General features: G+C 39.1%; 1 protein-coding gene across 22 annotated transcripts in view; it reads left to right on the forward strand.

The window, feature by feature from the left end:
• Positions 1-20,503, forward strand: part of osp (myosin phosphatase Rho interacting protein outspread) — a 595,661-nt gene that overhangs the window by 456,762 nt on the left and 118,396 nt on the right. For 16 of the 22 annotated variants that reach the window (XM_070084011.1, XM_070084013.1, XM_070084000.1 and 13 more), the window contains 6 exons: positions 2,239-2,379; positions 2,563-2,628; positions 4,853-5,014; positions 6,864-7,039; positions 12,688-13,037; positions 19,586-19,791. In XM_070084011.1, the coding sequence (XP_069940112.1) occupies positions 2,239-2,379; positions 2,563-2,628; positions 4,853-5,014; positions 6,864-7,039; positions 12,688-13,037; positions 19,586-19,791 (1,101 nt within the window). The remainder of the gene's footprint in view (positions 1-2,238; positions 2,380-2,562; positions 2,629-4,852; positions 5,015-6,863; positions 7,040-12,687; positions 13,038-19,585; positions 19,792-20,503) is intronic. The other 6 variants (XM_070084012.1, XM_070084023.1, XM_070084022.1 and 3 more) reach the window with 3 other exon arrangements.

The raw sequence follows: 20,503 nt of genomic DNA on the forward strand, positions 1-20,503 counted from the left end.
TGGAGAAATCTAAAGGATTGGTCCCAAATCTACCTGGAGGGTATTAGAGTATCAACGCCCCCACGGCCCAGTCCATGACTAGGCCTCCCAGTGGATCAGGGCCTGATCAACCATGCTGTTACTGCTGGCTGCATGTAGTCCAATGTACGAACCACAACCCAGCTGATCCAGCATTGACTTTAGGTATCTGTCCAGTTCTCTCTTGAAGACAACCAGGGATCTACCTGGAGGGTATTCCAGGGATTGAGAGCCCTGCAGCCCAGTCCTTGACCAGGCCTCCTGGTGGATCAGGGCTTGATCAACCAGGGTGTTACTGCTGGCCGCACATAGTCCAGCATATGAACCACATCCTGGCTGATGTGGCACCAATTTCAAGTATCTGTCCAGCTCCCTCTAGAAGGCAACCAGGGATCTATTGGTAATTGCCCTTATGCATGGTGGGAGGCTGCTGAACAGTCTTGGGCCCTAGACACTTATTGTGTTTTCTCTAAGTGTACTAATGGCACCCCTACTTTTCAGTGGGGTATTTTGCACTGCCGGCCAAGTCTTTTGCTTTTGTAGGGAGTGATTTCTATGTGAAGATTAGGGATCAGCCCCTCTTAAGATTTTCCAGGTGTAGATTATGATGTATCTCTCTCACCTGTGCTCCAGTGAGTACAAGTCTAAGTGTTTTCAAGCATTCCCAGTAGTTAAGGTGTTTGATGGAATTTGTGTGTGCAGTAAAGATTCTCTGTACATTCTCTAGATCTGCAATTTCACCTGCCGTGAATGGAGATGTTAATGTACAGCAGTATTCCAGCCTAGAGAGAACATGCGATTTAAAAAGGATCATTGGCTTGGCATCTCATTTTGAATGTTCTTATTATTCATCCTATCATTTTCCTCGCAGATGTGATAGTGGCACTGTTGTGATCCTTGAAGGTGAGATCCTCAGACATTACCACTCCCAGGTCCTTCTCATTACTTTTCCACTCTGGAGTGTGATTAGAGTTTGTAGTATACTCAGTTCTATCTATTATTTCCTCCAGTTTTCCATAATGGAGTAGCTGAAATTTGTCTTCACTGAACATCATATTGTTTTCCGTTGCCCATTGGCAAACCTGGAGATTTACCGTGTCCTCAATGGATGACATTCTCATGCAGATCCTAGTATCATCTGCAAAGGATGATACAGTGCTATGGTTGACATAAGAACATAAGAAAGGAGGAATGCTGCAGCAGGCCTGTTGGCCCATACTAGACAGGTCCTTCACAAATCCATCCCACTAATAGAATTATTTGCCCAACCCACCTTCAGTGCTACCCAAGCAATAAGCTTTGATATATCTCTTTACTCATGTGCATGTCCCACTCAAATCCAACACCTCTCACTCAGGTATTTATCCAACCTAACTTTGAAACTACCCAAGTTTTTTTCTTCAATAACCCTACTAGGGAGACTGTTTAACTCATCAACTACCCTATTTTCAAACCAATACTTTCCTATATCCTTTCTAAATCTAAACTTATCTAATTTGAATCCATCATTGTAGGTTCTCTCTTGGAGAGATATCCTCAAAACCTTATTTATATCCCCTTTGTTGATACCCATCTTCCACTTATTCACTTATATCTCTGTCTATGTCTGATATGAGGAACAGTATAGGGGCAAGTACTCTGGCTTGTGGAACAGAGCTTTTCACTGTGGCAGCTTCCAATTTGACTCTGTTTACCACTACTCTTTGAAATTCTGTTTACCAATATTTGAAATTCTGTTTACCACTACTCTTTGAAATTCTCTATAAGAGCAAGAGGCTCAGCAAATGACGAGGAAATGTTTCGCCACACATTGGCTTCATCAGTCCATAAAAAGGAGAATGGTGAAGAACAGGAGGAGAGTGAGGTAATCGTGCAGTGAGTACCCTATGTGACAACTCAATAGGTGTAAAAGGGCCAATACTTTTCAATACATTCCCTTCATACATAAGAGGAATTTTCAACAGAGCTCTACCTCTCTTCGTGAGGAAACTGGATGAAGTTCTTAAGTTCCTGATCAGCCAGATTGTGATGCCAATATTGGACTGCAGGTGGCTAGCAGAAATAGCCTGATTTATCAGACTGTCAATTACAAGTTCTAGTTTGGGACAGGGCCATGTCAGCATTGAGTTTCAAAATAGTCATGAGGTACCATTCTTTTTTTCATTTTCATATACAGTAACCTCATTGATGAAATATACACATTTGCTTTCTACTTGCTAGGTTCGGGGAGATCCAGATGGGTGTGGGTTGGAGCTCTCTCCACCATACACGGCCAACCCTGACCTTCAGCGTGTGGATCTGCCGGCGGAGGATCTCCTTTATATCAAGAAAGGCTGGCTCATGAAGCAGTCTCTGAACCAGGTAACTTGTACTCATTAAATTATTTATAATGGAGAGATATTTAAAATAAGCTTTGACAACCTTTTCTGTAAGGTTTTCTAGGGCACAAGTAATTTTTTTTAATGAAGTTAACCAGTGTTGAATAATCCAAATATATTTTTCACATAAGAAGCATAGTGACTATTTATTTAATGCATGTTACAGTGTTTTGTTGAAGTGGCAAAGTGTGTAGCTGGCAGCTGCTACCATGTGCTGCATCGGGCAATTACAGTATGTACTAATTATTTCAGAACATAACAAATTTTGCCCAGGTTAAATAAACTGTGGTGTGTGTCAAGTATTGTGAATGATTGTAAACCATCATAATGTTCAGTATCAAGCAGCTCTGATCATTTGTATTCTTATGTCAAGTTTTGTCTTAACGTTACAAGCATCTTTGAATTGTTTGTTCGTTTGTTTCATTACAACACCCAGGTCTTTCTATGTTGGGATGAAACTTTACTGGTGTTGGAGTAAACTTTTTAGAAGTAGAAATATTTGGTATATAATATCAAATGACACTGTGCTCTTGGGAGATTCTGAAGAGAAGTTGCAGAGATTGGTGGATGAATTTGGTAGGGTGTGCAAAAGAAGAAAATTAAAGGTGAATACAGGAAAGAGTAAGGTTATGAGGATAACAAAAAGATTAGGTGATGAAAGATTGAATATCAGATTGGAGGGAGAGAGTATGGAGGAGGTGAACGTATTCAGATATTTGGGAGTGGACGTGTCAGCGGATGGGTCTATGAAAGATGAGGTGAATCATAGAATTGATGAGGGAAAAAGAGTGAGTGGTGCACTTAGGAGTCTGTGGAGACAAAGAACTTTGTCCTTGGAGGCAAAGAGGGGAATGTATGAGAGTATAGTTTTACCAACGCTCTTATATGGGTGTGAAGCGTGGGTGATGAATGTTGCAGCGAGGAGAAGGCTGGAGGCAGTGGAGATGTCATGTCTGAGGGCAATGTGTGGTGTGAATATAATGCAGAGAATTCGTAGTTTGGAAGTTAGGAGGAGGTGCGGGATTACCAAAACTGTTGTCCAGAGGGCTGAGGAAGGGTTGTTGAGGTGGTTCGGACATGTAGAGAGAATGGAGCGAAACAGAATGACTTCAAGAGTGTATCAGTCTGTAGTGGAAGGAAGGCGGGGTAGGGGTCGGCCTAGGAAGGGTTGGAGGGAGGGGGTAAAGGAGGTTTTGTGTGCGAGGGGCTTGGACTTCCAGCAGGCATGCGTGAGCGTGTTTGATAGGAGTGAATGGAGACAAATGGTTTTTAATACTTGACGTGCTGTTGGAGTGTGAGCAAAGTAACATTTATGAAGGGATTCAGGGAAACCGGCAGGCCGGACTTGAGTCCTGGAGATGGGAAGTACAGTGCCTGCACTCTGAAGGAGGGGTGTTAATGTTGCAGTTTAAAAACTGTAGTGTAAAGCACCCTTCTGGCAAGACAGTGATGGAGTGAATGATGGTGAAAGTTTTTCTTTTTCGGGCCACCCTGCCTTGGTGGGAATCGGCCGGTGTGATAATAAAATAAAATAAAATATCAAATGTCAGTTTTGATAATCCTTCACTTATATCTACTGATGTTTTAAATAGTGCTGTTGTAAATCATACATGTAGGTATGATCTTGTCATACAGTAAATTAAAATAGGTAAAAATAGCCAGTAAGTATTCAAATCTAATTTTTTAAATTAATTTTTTATACATTTTGTAACTTTGATGTGACCTGATTACTGTACTCTGTTAGTATATGTGAGAGCAGCTTTTATGTACAGTGTATTTGCTTGTACTGATTAATAGCTTCAAAGAATTCAGTATGATTTTCAGCTTAGCAGTTATCTGCTTCTGTGGTTTGGGAACTTTTATTGCAGTCCCAGTATATCAAACACTTTGAATATTGCTGTTTTAAACCTTTTTTCTATGGGAATAAACATACAGAATGTTAGCTTCAATTCTAATTTTTTTTTTTAGGTAAACATGAATTTACATTGTAACTACATCTTAGAAAAAAAAAATTTAAATTGTAAAATATAATTTTGTTTTTTAGGTAAACATGAATTTACATTGTAACTACATCTTAGAAAAAAAAATTTAAATTGTAAAATATAATTTTCAAGATTGGAAATAAATAATTACAGTGGCTATGTTTGGGTTATTGTGGACATATTATCACAAATCTCTTAAAAAGAGGGAAAGTGTGGAAAATTTAGGCTTCCTTACAACCTGATTGAAAATTTCACCATTATTGCCATTCCTGTGTTGAGTATTTGAATAACTATAATTACTGTGAGAACAATTAATGCAGGTTAATACTAATTTATTTTCATTAGAAAATATAAACTTAAGTATTTGCTGTACATCAAACACACAATGAAAAAAATTAAAATATGTGCAATTTAAAGGAATCATTAAAGTAATTGATGGACAAGAAAGGTATTGATCTCTTCTTTTTTTAATAGGACTGGAACAAATATTGGTTTGTGCTGCGAGGGACAGGTCTGATGTTCTATCGTGACCCAAGTGCTGAGGATAATGGAATTCTTGATGGTATTATTGATCTCAGCGTTGCAAAATCCATAGAGGAATGCGAAGTGGCTCGGAACTATGGCTTCACGATTATGGTAAGTAGTTCTTCGTAGTAATGTAACTGCAAGTGTGATTATGAGTCTGATGTTACGTTGTTCAGTATTATAGTATTTATACTGTATGCTATAGTGTGTTAGATTGGGGAAACTGGAGATTAACCCTTTAAGGGTTTCGGACGTACTAGTATGGCTTACACACCAGTGTCCATGACGTACTAGTACGCATAAATTCTAGCGCCTTCAAATCTAATGAGAGAAAGCTGGTAGGCCTACATATGAAAGAATGGGTTTATGTGGTCAGTGTGCGCAGTATAAAAAAAATCCTGCAGCACACAGTGCGTAATGAGAAAAAAAACAACTTTGACCGTGTTTTTGGATTAAAACAGAGACTTTGCACTATATTTTCGTATGGTATTTATTGTTGTATTCTAGTTTTCTTGGTCTCATTGTATAGAATGGAAGACACATTACAGAAATTGAGATGATTTTGACTGGTTTTACAATGAAAAGTACCTTGAAATTGAGCTCAAAGTAGCAGAAATGTTCGATTTTTACCAAAGTTCAAAAGTAAACAAATCATGCTAAGCGTCAAATACACGTCAACTGGTGAGTCTAATATTCCTTCACAAGTGTGCCGATATTATTTATACCATTTCTACACTAATGCAGTAGTCTGCATAACAGTAAATCTTATTTTTTTTGTGAGAATAAAAATTCAAAGTGGAAAGCAAAAAAAAAAATATAAGAGGGGCCTGGGGACGTGACTAATGAACAGAGGAAATGTTATTTTAGTGCCAGGAATGTCTTTCTTGGACCCTATTTGGAAATTGGCATCTTTTGAAATTTGTGTGAAATTGGCAAAATTGCTAAATTCTGACCACTATATTGGATAGTTGAAATCGGTAAATTGGTGGTTTCTTGTACTCATTAGATAGAAAAAATGGAGTTCTAGCAAAATAGTCATGATTTTTGTCAACTAGTACATTGGAATTGGCTGAAAATAGGGCTCAAAGTGGGCAAAATTGCCGATACGTAAACATCGTTGAGACCGCTAACTTCGTGAGAGCATAATTCCGTAAGTTTTCCATCAAATTTCATACTTTTGGTGTCATTATGATCGGGAAAAGATTCTCTATCTTTTCATAAGATTTTTTTTTTTTTTTTTTTTTTTTTGAAATTGGGGGACCCTGAGAACAAGTCTCTGAGAGGGCCTGTAGACCCTGAAAGGGTTAATCATTTTTATGGCTTGACATGCTGTTGAAGAGTGAGTAAGGTAGCATTTAGGAAGAGATTCAAGAAAACTTATTGGCTAGATCTGAATCCTGGAAATGGAAAGTACAGTGCTTGTACCCTGCAGGAGGGGTGGTGAGGTTGCAGTTTGGAGGGTCTGCTCATTTCTGGCTAGACAGCTATTGAATGATTAGCAGTGATTGTGTTTACTTTTTTGTGTCACGCCATCTCAGTGGGAGGCAGCCTGTATATTAAAAGCAAAAAGAAAATAAATCCTTTTATACTGTATATTGTTTAGAGCAGGTTGCATATACCAAGAGGTGTGTAACTGTGTGTAAGCAAGATGAGAGTTTACCTTAATCCTTATTTAAAGGAGTAGTTGCCAATATGGTTAAAAAAAAAAAACTACTGAAAGCATTGAACTTGCAGACAAGTATTTTTACTATAGAGATAACTTTGGATATCTTAAATACTGTATAAAGGTAATATGACTTGAACTACACACATATGCATAAAAAATTCTTGGCATATTTTAAAGTTTTAATTCATCAAAAGAAACTAACATTATTAAATTACTTTTAAACAGTTTATTAAGTAGATTGATGAGACATTTTTGCATCACAGGTTTATAATATAATCTTCACTTGTTTAACAGACTTGGGAAGAGAAAAGATATGTGTTCTCTGCTGTTACATCAGGCATCCGGGGCAATTGGGTACAGGCTTTAAGAAATGCAGCAAATTTAAAGGAATCTAAAGACAGACCACTTACCCTTGGAGAGCAAATTGAAAAAGAGATTGTTGCTAAGAAAGAGAGACATAACTCACAGGGGTAAGTACTAACATTGCTCTAATATACCATAGGTAGTCTACATTCTGACAATGTTTTAATGTAATAAGTACTGTAATATTGGAGGTGCTTTAAAAGGTATATGATTAAGGTATACTTACAGTGCTAGTCATGGCATTATGCCGGGTGAGCACCCCGGCATAATGCTGTGACTAAAATCAAAGGCCTACCATATAGAGGGGTCTTTTTTCGTCAGTGCATTATGCCAGATAGCAGCCATTAGCATGACGTCATGGCGTCATGTGTCAGAAGTGGGCTACATTAGTCACCGTCAGGTTAAGAAACCGATCCTCTCCAAGCCACAGAAGGAATGTAGGCTGGATTATGCAAAGAAATATCTTCACTGGAATCCTCAGCAGTGGTCTGAAGTACTTTGGAGTGATGAAGCAATCTTCATTTTCACCTGTCAATGTGGGGGACATGTGTACTGGCCCAGAGGTAGTGACCTGCTAGACCCATGCTACACCTGTGGGACCACCAAACGCCCAGACTCGCTCATGGTTTGGGGTTGTTTCAGTGCTCAGAGTGTTGGTGAACTCATTATACTTCCCAAAAACCAGTATATGAACCAATATAATTACCTGGAGTTATTGTGTGGCAATTTACCTGAGGCATTTGACAAGTGTGGGGCTATGGTTTTTATGCAGGACAGAGAACTGTGTCATATCTCCAAATCTAGTTCAGTGGCTTAAGAACTGTGAAGTGAGGTTTTCAGTGACTGGCAAGGCAATTCCCCAGACCTAAACCCTATTGAGAATCTCTTGTCAGTAGTAAAATGAAGTTTACTGGGCAAGGATATCAGTTCCATCCCTCAGCTGGAGGCTCCTCTACATGAGGCATGGAATAATATACCTCCCCAAACCCTCAAGAATTTGTGTGAGTGTCTTCCTACACGGCTGAAGGACATGATTAAGCGTAAAGGACACAGCATCAAGTATTAAAACCTCAGTAAGTGTAAAAATATATATATTATAGTCTTTCATGGTACTATGTGTTTGTGTTTTGGTACGTGTGTGAGGGAGAGGCGGCATAATGCCATGACTAGCACTGTAGTCTCCCACAACCATTGGCTCGTATCCTAGTTTAGTTTATGAAACAGTTTTATGACTAATTATAAATCTATTTAGCTCCCTTTCCTTGGATCAAACTTCATGGTTTGATTTTTGTAATATAGTTAATTTTTATTGAACTGTTGCTTTTAATTTTGCCATTCTCTTTCTTCCAATATACATTCAACCTGTGCAGACTGGCAGTGCTGCTACTACGGTAATCTCTCAAACTCTTGTGAGGACTGGGAAATATGCCAAGACTAGGAAATATATTGGGTCAAGACTGAGAAATACAATGGGTCAGACTGGGAAATATGCTGGATCAAGACTGGGAAATATGCTTGGTTAAGACTGGGAAATATGCTTGGTCAAGACTGGGAAATATTCTGGGCCAGACTGGGAAATATGCTAGGTCAAACTTGGAAATATGCTATGTCAGGACTGGGAAATATGCTGGATCAGACTGGGAAGTATGCTGGGATAGAGCTGGGAAATACACTGGGTCAGACTGGGAAGTATGCTGGGTCAGGATTGGGAAATATACTAGGTCAGACTGGGAAGTATGCTGGGTCAGGATTGGGAAATATACTGGGTCAGACTGGGAAGTATGCTGGGTCAGGATTGGGAAATATACTAGGTCAGACTGGGAAGTATGCTGGGTCAGGATTGGGAAATATACTGGGTCAGACTGGGAAGTATGCTGCATCAGGATTGGGAAATATACTAGGTCAGACTGGGAAGTATGCTGGGTCAGGATTGGGAAATATACTAGGTCAGACTGGGAAGTATGCTGGGCCAGGATTGGGAAATATACTGGGTCAGACTGGGAAGTATGCTGCATCAGGATTGGGAAATATACTAGGTCAGACTGGGAAGTATGCTGGGCCAGGATTGGGAAATATACTAGGTCAGACTGGGAAGTATGCTGGGTCAGGATTGGGAAATATACTAGGTCAGACTGGGAAGTATGCTGGGTCAGGATTGGGAAATATACTAGGTCAGACTGGGAAGTATGCTAGGTCAGGATTGGGAAATATACTGGGTCAGACTGGGAAGTATGCTGGGTCAGGATTGGGAAATATACTAGGTCAGACTGGGAAGTATGCTGGGTCAGGATTGGGAAATATACTAGGTCAGACTGGGAAGTATGCTGGGTCAGGATTGGGAAATATACTGGGTCAGACTGGGAAGTTTGCTGGGTCAGGATTGGGAAATATACTAGGTTAGACTGGGAAGTATGCTGGGTCAGGATTGGGGAATATGCTGGGTCAGACTGGGAAGTATGCTGGGTCAGGATTGGGAAATATACTAGGTCAGACTGGGAAGTATGCTGGGTCAGGATTGGGAAATATACTAGGTTAGACTGGGAAGTATGCTGGGTCAGGATTGGGGAAGATGCTGGGTCAGACTGGGAAGTATGCTGGGTCAGGATTGGGAAATATACTGGGTCAGACTGGGAAGTATGCTGGGTCAGGATTGGGAAATATGCTGGGTCAGGATTGGGAAATATGCTGGGTCAGACTGGGAAGTATGCTGGGCCAGGATTGGGAAATATACTAGGTCAGACTGGGAAGTATGCTGGGTCAGGATTGGGAAATATGCTGGGTCAGGATTGGGAAATATGCTGGGTCAGACTGGGAAGTATGCTGGGCCAGGATTGGGAAATATACTAGGTCAGACTGGGAAGTATGCTGGGTCAGGATTGGGAAATATACTGGGTCAGACTGGGAAGTATGCTGCATCAGGATTGGGAAATATACTAGGTCAGACTGGGAAGTATGCTGGGTCAGGATTGGGAAATATACTGGGTCAGACTGGGAAGTATGCTGCATCAGGATTGGGAAATATGCTGGGTCAGACTGGGAAGTATGCTGGGCCAGGATTGGGAAATATACTAGGTCAGACTGGGAAGTATGCTGGGTCAGGATTGGGAAATATGCTGGGTCAGACTGGGAAGTATGCTGGGTCAGGATTGGGAAATGTGCTGGGTTAGGCTGGGAAGTATGCTGGGTCAGGATTGGGAAATATTCTGGGTCAGACTGGGAAGTATGCTGGGTCAGACTGGAATACAGCCAGCATTATGAAGAGAAATTTCTGTAAGATGCTTTCAGTACTGTGAATAATATTAGATGTGACTAGTGTTTTTAGGTGAGATGATGGATTTAATGCATTCTAGCTTTTTAATTAATTGGTAAGTTAGTTATTAATCTTCCCACAGTTTTTAACTCTTTATTTTACTAAAAGGTCTTTCCCCTCCTTGTGTAAAAAGAAGCAGAAAAGCAGAACAACCTTTTATTTATATAATATTATGCTTGTTATGCATATGTGTATTTTTTTTAATACCAGTCAGCATTATACCCTTAACCAGCTCTTCTATTTTTTTTTTTGACCGAGTACCTTGGTTCCCTATGAAAATGAGAAAAAATAGATGATGACTATGATGAAAAGAATTGGGATTTTAGTGAAAATGAATTATTATTATTATTCTTCTTTCCACAAACCAGCCGTATCCCACCGAGGCGAGGTGGCCCAAAAGGAAAACCGAAAGTTTCTCTTTTTACATTTAGTAATATATAAAGGAGAAGGGGTTACTAGCCTCTTGCTCCTGGCATTTTAGTTGCCTATGAATTATTATTGAAAAAATTAAGAGTAAGACTGAGAATAGGATAGCAGATGAACAAGGAGGCTTTAGGAAAGGTAGGGGGTGTGTGGACCAGGTGTTTACAGTGAAACATATAAGTGAACAGTATTTAGATGAGGCTAAAGAGGTCTTTGTGGCATTTATGGATTTAGAAAAGGCGTATGACAGGGTGGATAGGGGGGCAATGTGGCAGATGTTGCAGGTGTATGGTGTAGGAGGTAGGTTACTGAAAGCAGTGAAGAGTTTTTACGAGGATAGTGAGGCTCAAGTTAGAGTATGTAGGAAAGAGGGAAATTATTTCCCAGTAAAAGTAGCCCTTAGACAAGGATGTGTGATGTCACCGTGGTTGTTTAATATATTTATAGATGGGGTTGTAAGAGAAGTAAATGCGAGGGTCTTGGCAAAAGGCATGGAGTTAAAAGATAAAGAATCACACATAAAGTGGGAGTTGTCACAGTTGCTCTTTGCTGATGACACTGTGCTCTTGGGAGATTCTGAAGAGAAGTTGCAGAGATTGGTGGATGAATTTGGTAGGGTGTGCAAAAGAAGAAAATTAAAAGTGAATACAGGAAAGAGTAAGGTTATGAGGATAACAAAAAGATTAGGTGATGAAAGATTGGATATCAGATTGGAGGGAGAGAGTATGGAGGAGGTGAATGTATTCAGATATTTGGGAGTGGACGTGTCAGCGGATGGGTCTATGAAAGATGAGGTGAATCATAGAATTGATGAGGGGAAAAGGGTGAGTGGTGCACTTAGAAGTCTGTGGAGACAAAGAACTTTGTCCTTGGAGGCAAAGAGGGAAATGTATGAGAGTATAGTTTTACCAACGCTCTTATATGGGTGTGAAGCATGGGGGATGAATGTTGCAGCGAGGAGATGGCTGGAGGCAGTGGAGATGTCACATCTGTGGGCAATGTGTGGTGTGAATATAATGCAGAGAATTCGTAGTTTGGAAGTTAGGAGGTGGTGCGGGATTACCAAAACTGTTGTCCAGAGGGCTGAGGAAGGGTTGTTGAGGTGGTTCGTACATGTAGAGAGAATGGAGCAAAACAGAGTGACTTCAAGAGTGTATCAGTCTGTAGTGGAAGGAAGGCGGGGTAGGGGTTGGCCTAGGAAAGGTTGGAGGGAGGGGGTAAAGGAGGTTTTGTGTGCGAGGGGCTTGGACTTCCAGCAGGCATGCGTGAGCGTGTTTGATAGGAGTGAATGGAGACAAATGGTTTTTAATACTTGACGTGCTGTTGGAGTGTGAGCAAAGTAACATTTATGAAGGGGTTCAGGGAAACCGGCAGGCCGGACTTGAGTCCTGGAGATGGGAAGTACAGTGCCTGCACTCTGAAGGAGGGGTGTTAATGTTGCAGTTTAAAAACTGTAGTGTAAAGCACCCTTCTGGCAAGACAGTGATGGAGTGAATGGTGGTGAAAGTTTTTCTTTTTCGGGCCACCCTGCCTTGGTGGGAATCGGCCAGTGTGATAATAAAAAAAAAATAAATGAATTATTATTATTTATTATATTCATGGTGAAGTGGAAGGCAGTCACAGGTTCAATCAAAGGAAAGGGAGGACAAGTCCAGTTCATCAAGGAACCTTCTTTGAGAAAAGTGAAATAGGAAATGCATAAAAGTTAATAGAAATGTACAGTATATATCACTGTCTTTAAAGAATAAAAAAGCCCAATATCTTGACTTAGGAGACTGAAACTTATGATGACTTTTTGGTCCGCCTTGGACCATTAACTAGTAACGCAGAGGAATGGTAACTAGTTAATGGTTCAAATCAGACTGAAACATCATAAGTTTGCCTCCTAAGTGTGGATTATTTGTGTATTACTCTATAATGAAAAGTATAAAAACTAAAACTTTTGGCACTCTTTAATATTTTCAGCATTTAGCTTTGTAAATTTTGTACCACGTATTAATTAATATAATATTGCAATTTCAGTTCAAATTTTGAGAGCATGGCAGCTGAGCGTGACCAGGGTAGTGATGTGCACAATGAATCCATCTCATCAGCCAACAGCCGATACGCATTTTCATCCGACGATGAATACCGAACTGCCTCAGAAACTTCTACTAGCAGCCACATCCAGACCAACGAGGATTACTTTGAGTGGGGTGAGAAGGAGGGTAAAAGTACCAAAAAACTTCTCAGTGAATCCACTATCTTCCCAAATCCTGGTAGTTCACCCACCACTGCCAGTAGTGATTGCTGCGACAAACTCAGTCTTGATGCCAGCCAGAATCTTCCCAGCTCCCCACCCCTGGCTCGTACTCCTATCTCCAGGGTGAAAGGTGCATGTTTCACCTCTCTCAGCTTGTGCTTTTCACGTACTGTAGTCTTTAAATCATACTTCTCCATTTAACACACACCTAATAGACTTATTTAAATTTTTCATTATCATTGTAGATTAATGATTAGAAACCATTAAACCCATAAATGCCATATAGTGCCTGGGGAACAGTAAGCAGTCAGATTTGTGCTGAGAAAAGGAAGGGCAGCTCCATGTCTTTGGATCAAGAGCATCAAGGCACTTGCACTTGCAGAGTTAATTTTTTTCTTCAGAATTATACAATCGTTTTCTTTTTCATTTATTTATTTACTTTTTTTTTTTTTTTTTTTTTTTTTTTTTTTCAACAAGTCGGCCGTCTCCCACCGAGGCAGGGTGACCCAAAAAAGAAAGAAAATCCCCAAAAAGAAAATACTTTCATCATCATTCAACACTTTCACCACACTCGCACATTATCACTGTTTTTGCAGAGGTGCTCAGAATACAACAGTCTAGAAGCATACACATATAAAGATACACAACATATCCCTCCAAACTGCCAATATCCCAAACCCCTCCTTTAAAGTGCAGGCATTGTACTTCCCATTTCCAGGACTCAAGTCCGACTATATGAAAATAACCGGTTTCCCTGAATCCCTTCACTAAATATTACCCTGCTCACACTCCAACAGATCGTCAGGTCCCAAGTACCATTCGTCTCCATTCACTCCTATCTAACACGCTCACGCACGCTTGCTGGAAGTCCAAGCCCCTTACCCACAAAACCTCCTTTACCCCCTCTCTCCAACCCTTTCGAGGACGACCCCTACCCCGCCTTCCTTCCCCTATAGATTTATATGCTTTCCATGTCATTCTACTTTGATCCATTCTCTCTAAATGACCAAACCACCTCAACAACCCCTCTTCTGCCCTCTGACTAATACTTTTATTAACTCCACACCTTCTCCTAATTTCCACACTCCGAATTTTCTGCATAATATTTACACCACACATTGCCCTTAAACAGGACATCTCCACTGCCTCCAACCGTCTCCTCGCTGCTGCATTTACCACCCAAGCTTCACACCCATATAAGAGTGTTGGTACTACTATACTTTCATACATTCCCTTCTTTGCCTCCATAGATAACGTTTTTTGACTCCACATATACCTCAACGCACCACTCACCTTTTTTCCCTCATCAATTCTATGATTAACCTCATCCTTCATAAATCCATCCGCCGACACGTCAACTCCCAAGTATCTGAAAACATTCACTTCTTCCATACTCCTCCTCCCCAATTTGATATCCAATTTTTCTTTATCTAAATCATTTGACACCCTCATCACCTTACTCTTTTCTATGTTCACTTTCAACTTTCTACCTTTACACACATTCCCAAACTCATCCACTAACCTTTGCAATTTTTCTTTAGAATCTCCCATAAGCACAGTATCATCAGCAAAAAGTAACTGTGTCAATTCCCATTTTGAATTTGATTCCCCATAATTTAATCCCACCCCTCTCCCAAACACCCTAGCATTTACTTCCTTAACAACCCCATCTATAAATATATTAAACAACCATGGTGACATTACACATCCCTGTCTAAGACCTACTTTTACCGGGAAATAGTCTCCCTCTCTTCTACACACCCTAACCTGAGCCTCACTATCTTCATAAAAACTCTTTACAGCATTTAATAACTTACCACCTATTCCATATACTTGCAACATCTGCCACATTGCTCCTCTATCCACTCTATCATATGCCTTTTCTAAATCCATAAATGCAATAAAAACTTCCCTACCTTTATCTAAATACTGTTCACATATATGCTTCAATGTAAACACTTGATCTACACATCCCCTACCCACTCTGAAACCTCCTTGCTCATCCGCAATCCTACATTCTGTCTTACCTCTAATTCTTTCAATTATAACCCTACCGTACACTTTTCCTGGTATACTCAGTAAGCTTATTCCTCTATAATTTTTACAGTCTCTTTTGTCCCCTTTCCCTTTATATAAAGGGACTATACATGCTCTCCGCCAATCCCTAGGTACCTTCCCCTCTTTCATACATTTATTGAACAAAAGTACCAACCACTCCAACACTATATCCCCCCCTGCTTTTAACATTTCTGTCATGATCCCATCAGTACCAGCTGCTTTACCCCCTTTCATTTTACGTAATGCCTCACGTACCTCCCCCACACTTACATTCTGCTCTTCTTCACTCCTAAAAGATGGTATACCTCCCTGACCAGTGCATGAAATTACTGCCTCTGTTTCTTCCTTAACATTTAAAAGTTCCTCAAAATATTCTCGCCATCTACCTAATACCTCCATCTCCCCATCTACTAACTCCCCTACTCTGTTTTTAACTGACAAATCCATATTTTCCCTTGGCTTTCTTAACTTGTTTAACTCACTCCAAAATTTTTTCTTATTTTCATTAAAATTTCTTGACAGTGCCTCTCCCACTCTATCATCTGCTCTCCTTTTGCACTCTCTCACCACTCTCTTTACCTTTCTTTTACTCTCCATATATTCTGCTCTTCTTATAACACTTCTGCTTTGTAAAAACCTCTCATAAGCTACCTTTTTCTCTTTTATCACACCCTTTACTTCATCATTCCACCAATCACTCCTCTTTCCTCCTGCACCCACCCTCCTATAACCACAAACTTCTGCCCCACATTCTAATACTGCATTTTTAAAACTATTCCAACCCTCTTCAACCCCCCCATTACTCATCTTTGCACTATCCCACCTTTCTGCCAATAGTCGCTTATATCTCGCCCGAACTTCCTCCTCCCTTAGTTTATACACTTTCACCTCCCTCTTACTTGTTGTTGCCACCTTCCTCTTTTCCCATCTACCTCTTACTCTAACTGTAGCTACAACTAAATAATGATCCGATATATCAGTTGCCCCTCTATAAACATGTACATCCTGGAGCCTACCCATCAACCTTTTATCCACCAATACATAATCTAATAAACTACTTTCATTACGTGCTACATCATACCTTGTATATTTATTTATCCTCTTTTTCATAAAATATGTATTACTTATTTATTTACATTTATTTATTTATTTATTTACATTTTATTTAAATAAAACCTACCATACCAGTGCAGTAAATGAAAAAATATTATGCAGTCAAATTTTGCTGACACTAATGTACTGTGTCTTTCCACAAGCTTTTTTGTGATCTGTAATCCTGATTTAGTACTAATTCCATTACCTATGTGCATTTAAATTAATATTGATCCCTATTTATATTCTGTGCTTTCTTTGTTCTCACTTTTCTTGTGTAAACAGCCTTGTACTGTACTCACGTACACACTTTGTGAATTCAGCACTCGTTAGTGTTCAACTTTTCCAGTACCTAGTCTTCCAGTCCCGCATGTCACTGTTGCCTGTTTATACTCTCCTGTCTTTTGTGAGTGTAATTTTGAAGCATCCTTCATTTTTAACAGACAGCTGAGAAGTCATGAGCTACATATTGATTACTGTTAAATTGTAGTGAGTAATAAATAATTATGGTAATGCATAAAGACATAAGACAATTGTTAGTACTAAGAATTTAGAATGTGTGTGTATTAGGTTACCACAGTTTTTAGCCTGTAAGAGGTTACATGCGTCACTAAGGCCTTTTACTCTATAAGTACTATTTTCCCCTAAAACATAAGTTTAAGATTTAAACTAATGTTGGTCAGAAAAAATCTTCCCACTCATGTGATTTGAACACAGTCTGGTATTCCTGAGATTACCAGCTTGTCATTTTACCATCCATGTTGATTCATATTCTTATGAGGTTTCCATTGGCTTTATCACTTGCAACATTAGTTCGTAAAGCATTCCAATGATCTAAAACTGTTTGTAGAGAAAAACTTTCAATATATATATATATATATTATTTTTTTGCAGCTTTTCTTACTTAGTTTTTCATATATTATTATTATTATTATAATAAAAAAGAAGCGCTAAGCCACACGGACTATACAGCCGTTTTTCATATAGCATATACAAAAACTTTTCAAAGCATAATCTGTAAACAAAAGTTTTGCAAGATAGCCTATAATGACTCAACCCCTCCAACAGCTTACAAAAAAATCCATCTCATTGATGTCAACAGATTTGACTTGCTTATAGTTGGTTTACTTGATATATGCCAAGACTCCAACTGAGGGAATGATGTGAATCTTATGCACATCATGAATGTCCCATTGTGACTTTAAAGCTAGCACATCTGTTTTTTTTTTTTTAACTATATTTTAATCTTGATATATTTAGATGTCATCATATCTTCCCAGGCAAGTTAAAACTGCATCCAGATAATGGAAAGTAAATCTTGAGGGACATGAACCCACAGTGTAAACATAGTAATTAATTTGCATTATACCTGGAAGTACAGTGTTTGCACTCTGAAGGAGGGGTGTTAATGTTGCAGTTTAAAAACTGTAGTGTAAAGCACCCTTCTGGCAAGACAGTGATGGAGTGAATGATGGTGAAAGTTTTTCTTTTTCGGGCCACCCTGCCTTGGTGGGAATCGGCCAGTGTGATAATAAAAAATAATAATAATAATATACCTGGACTCCATAGATTACCCTAGATTACTTACTGAGTTGTTTTAAGTATTAACGCTGCAGGGGCTTGCATGGAACTACAAGTTAGAGATGATCAGACCTGAACTGTACATAAATAAACTTAATATATTATGAATTATGGAATTTAAAAATAATTATCTAGTAAACCAGTCAAGTACAGTACAGCATATACATGGTTTACTCATTATCTTTTTACTCTACAGTTGATTAATTCTTTTGTTATTAATGCTTCATTTGCTGTTTATTTAATTTTTTTTTTTTTTATTATCACACTGGCCGATTCCCACCAAGGCAGGGTGGCCCGAAAAAGAAAAACTTTCACCATCATTCGCTCCATCACTGAATTTAGTTACTTAGAGAATAAAAAGGCACAAAATTATGACCGGAACAATACACAACTAACCCACACATAGGAGAAAGAAACGCACGACAACGTTTTAGTCTGTCTTGGACCGTTAACTAGTATGTGGGTGGTTACGGCCCAAGTCAGACCAAAACTTTGTCTTAAGTTTCTTTCTCCTCTGTGCAGGTTATTTGTGTATTAAATTCCTTGTTTTGTTTGGCATAGTCCAATGTCACAGTGGTTAGCAGTTATGAAAACCTGATACTGTAGCTAAGTAAAAAAAAATAAAAAAAGCTTATTTTGTTTGAAAGTGTATCTTTTTTATGAATAATTATATGATATACAGTGTACAGCAGATGCAAGGTTTTCAGCCAGTGCGGAAATCGTACAATTTGGATTTCGAGCACTTTTTTTGGCGAAATTTCCTCCGGGTTTCATACAGCCCCTCGGAAATTGTTAGTACCAGATATTTGCACCTGGGCTGCTCATGCATTCGTGACTCACTCTTGGGCATATTAAATGTCTTATTTTAGGTTAATATAGACATTTTCATTAATCCATCTACGATATTTTCTTCAAAATTATGTAAGAAACACTTTACATAGCATATAAAAATGCAATGCTTATATGCTGTGTAATGGTCCAGCATTAGAGAAAACTGTATGAATCTGTGTTGGCCCACTAATCACCCTTAATACATAAGCTTTTGTTTACAATTCTCGGCATGAATTATTCATTACTTCTCCCTTTGTTTATGATGGCATCTAAAGGTAGTTGTTATAAACGATTAAACCCAGTGAACGTGGTATGTCGATGGTAATAATATGGCTGTGGGCCACAGCGTATGTAGCCGGTAGGTATACACCGGGATGTAGTCTGCCTGGGACTACGTGCAAATAAATACTGCTTACCAACAAGAGTCTTCAATAAAGGTATGTAATGTTCATTTATCATTAAAATTAGTCATTTATATTTATTTCTCATTGTTTTCTGTATGTAAAACTATGGTTACAACCTCTCCTCACTTAGCAACGTATTCGTTTACCGACGACTCTGACTTATGATGGACTCTTTGACCAGTATTCATGCCTAAATAATATATGTTAGAGCTGATTTCCACTATTCTGCTTATTACAATATACAGTACACTACTTGTAAACATTTAAGAATAACCAGAAATGCTATAAATAGTGCAAAAGTGACATTAAAACAATATCAAATATGGCTGACACAAACCCACTACCATTATAGTATCCTCCTCACATACCGACAAATTTGTTTACCAACGAGGTCTTAGGAACGGAACTCCATCATTAAGTGAGGAGAGGCTGTATTCTCTATAAAGTGTATTTTTTGTTAATATTTTTGGGTGTCTGAAACGGATTAATTGGATTTACATTATTTCTTGTGGGAAATATTACTTTGATTTTTGGCCATTTCGGATTTTGGCCAACCTTCTGGAACAGATTAATTATGAAAACCGGGGGTCTACTGTACTGAAAACTAAATAAATACATGATGGACATGGACACAGTCAAATTTGTATGCATTTTTTATTATTAATGTAAAAATAATTATGCAAATTTTCCTTTCACTTTGCTGGTATGACAGATCGTGCACGGTCTCGATCAAACTCAAGATCAAGGTCTAGCAAGAGATCAAGATCATCTCCTCCTTCATCACGACGCAGTACACGTGACACCTTCCCAGCCGTTGCTGATGATGATGTAGTGGTAACTTGCTACTCTGAGACTGGATCTCTTCACTCAATCAGTGACTTAGGTGACCAGCAGCAGCAGCAGCAGCAGCCAGAGAAGGTATGTATCATTTAAACCAGGTGTTCTTTACCGGGAACCAAATAATGGGGGTATGGGACTCGATCTCTGAACATCTTTAAAAGAAAATTGTTCTTAGATTAGAATAAACTGTTGCCTGTTCTGTTTCTAGCTATCCGTTTGTAAAGTAAAACCAAGCTGTTGACATCTTTTGAGGTCATACTGGTACCTAATAGGACTGGTGATGATGATGGTAATTTTGACAGTCTGGCAAAGGGAATATGGGGACATATTGGACAATCCATTGGGGGTCTGTAATCATACTCTGTGGCCCTTGTGGGCTTTGTTCTTGCTTTTTTATGAATTAGGATGATGATAATCAAAATTTAAGATTCATAATTGTTTTGGCATCTAAAAAGTTATGGATTGTTTTAAAGACAGTCTATTCAGTCAAGCAAAGAATAGCAGGAGATAATTGTACATAATTGGAGATAATTGGAGTGTGAGCAGGGTAATATTTAGTGAAGGGATTCAGGGAAACCGGTTATTTTCATATAGTCGGACTTGAGTCCTGGAAATGGGAAGTACAATGCCTGCACTTTAAAGGAGGGGTTTGGGATATTGGCAGTTTGGAGGGATATGTTGTGTTCTTTATATGTTTATGCTTCTAGACTGTTGTATTCTGAGCACCTCTGCAAAAACAGTGATAATGTGCGAGTGTGGTGAAAGTGTTGAATGATGAGAAAGTATGGGG

Source organism: Cherax quadricarinatus, chromosome 11 (assembly GCF_038502225.1).
Source record: "Cherax quadricarinatus isolate ZL_2023a chromosome 11, ASM3850222v1, whole genome shotgun sequence".
Lineage (NCBI taxonomy): Eukaryota > Metazoa > Arthropoda > Malacostraca > Decapoda > Parastacidae > Cherax > Cherax quadricarinatus.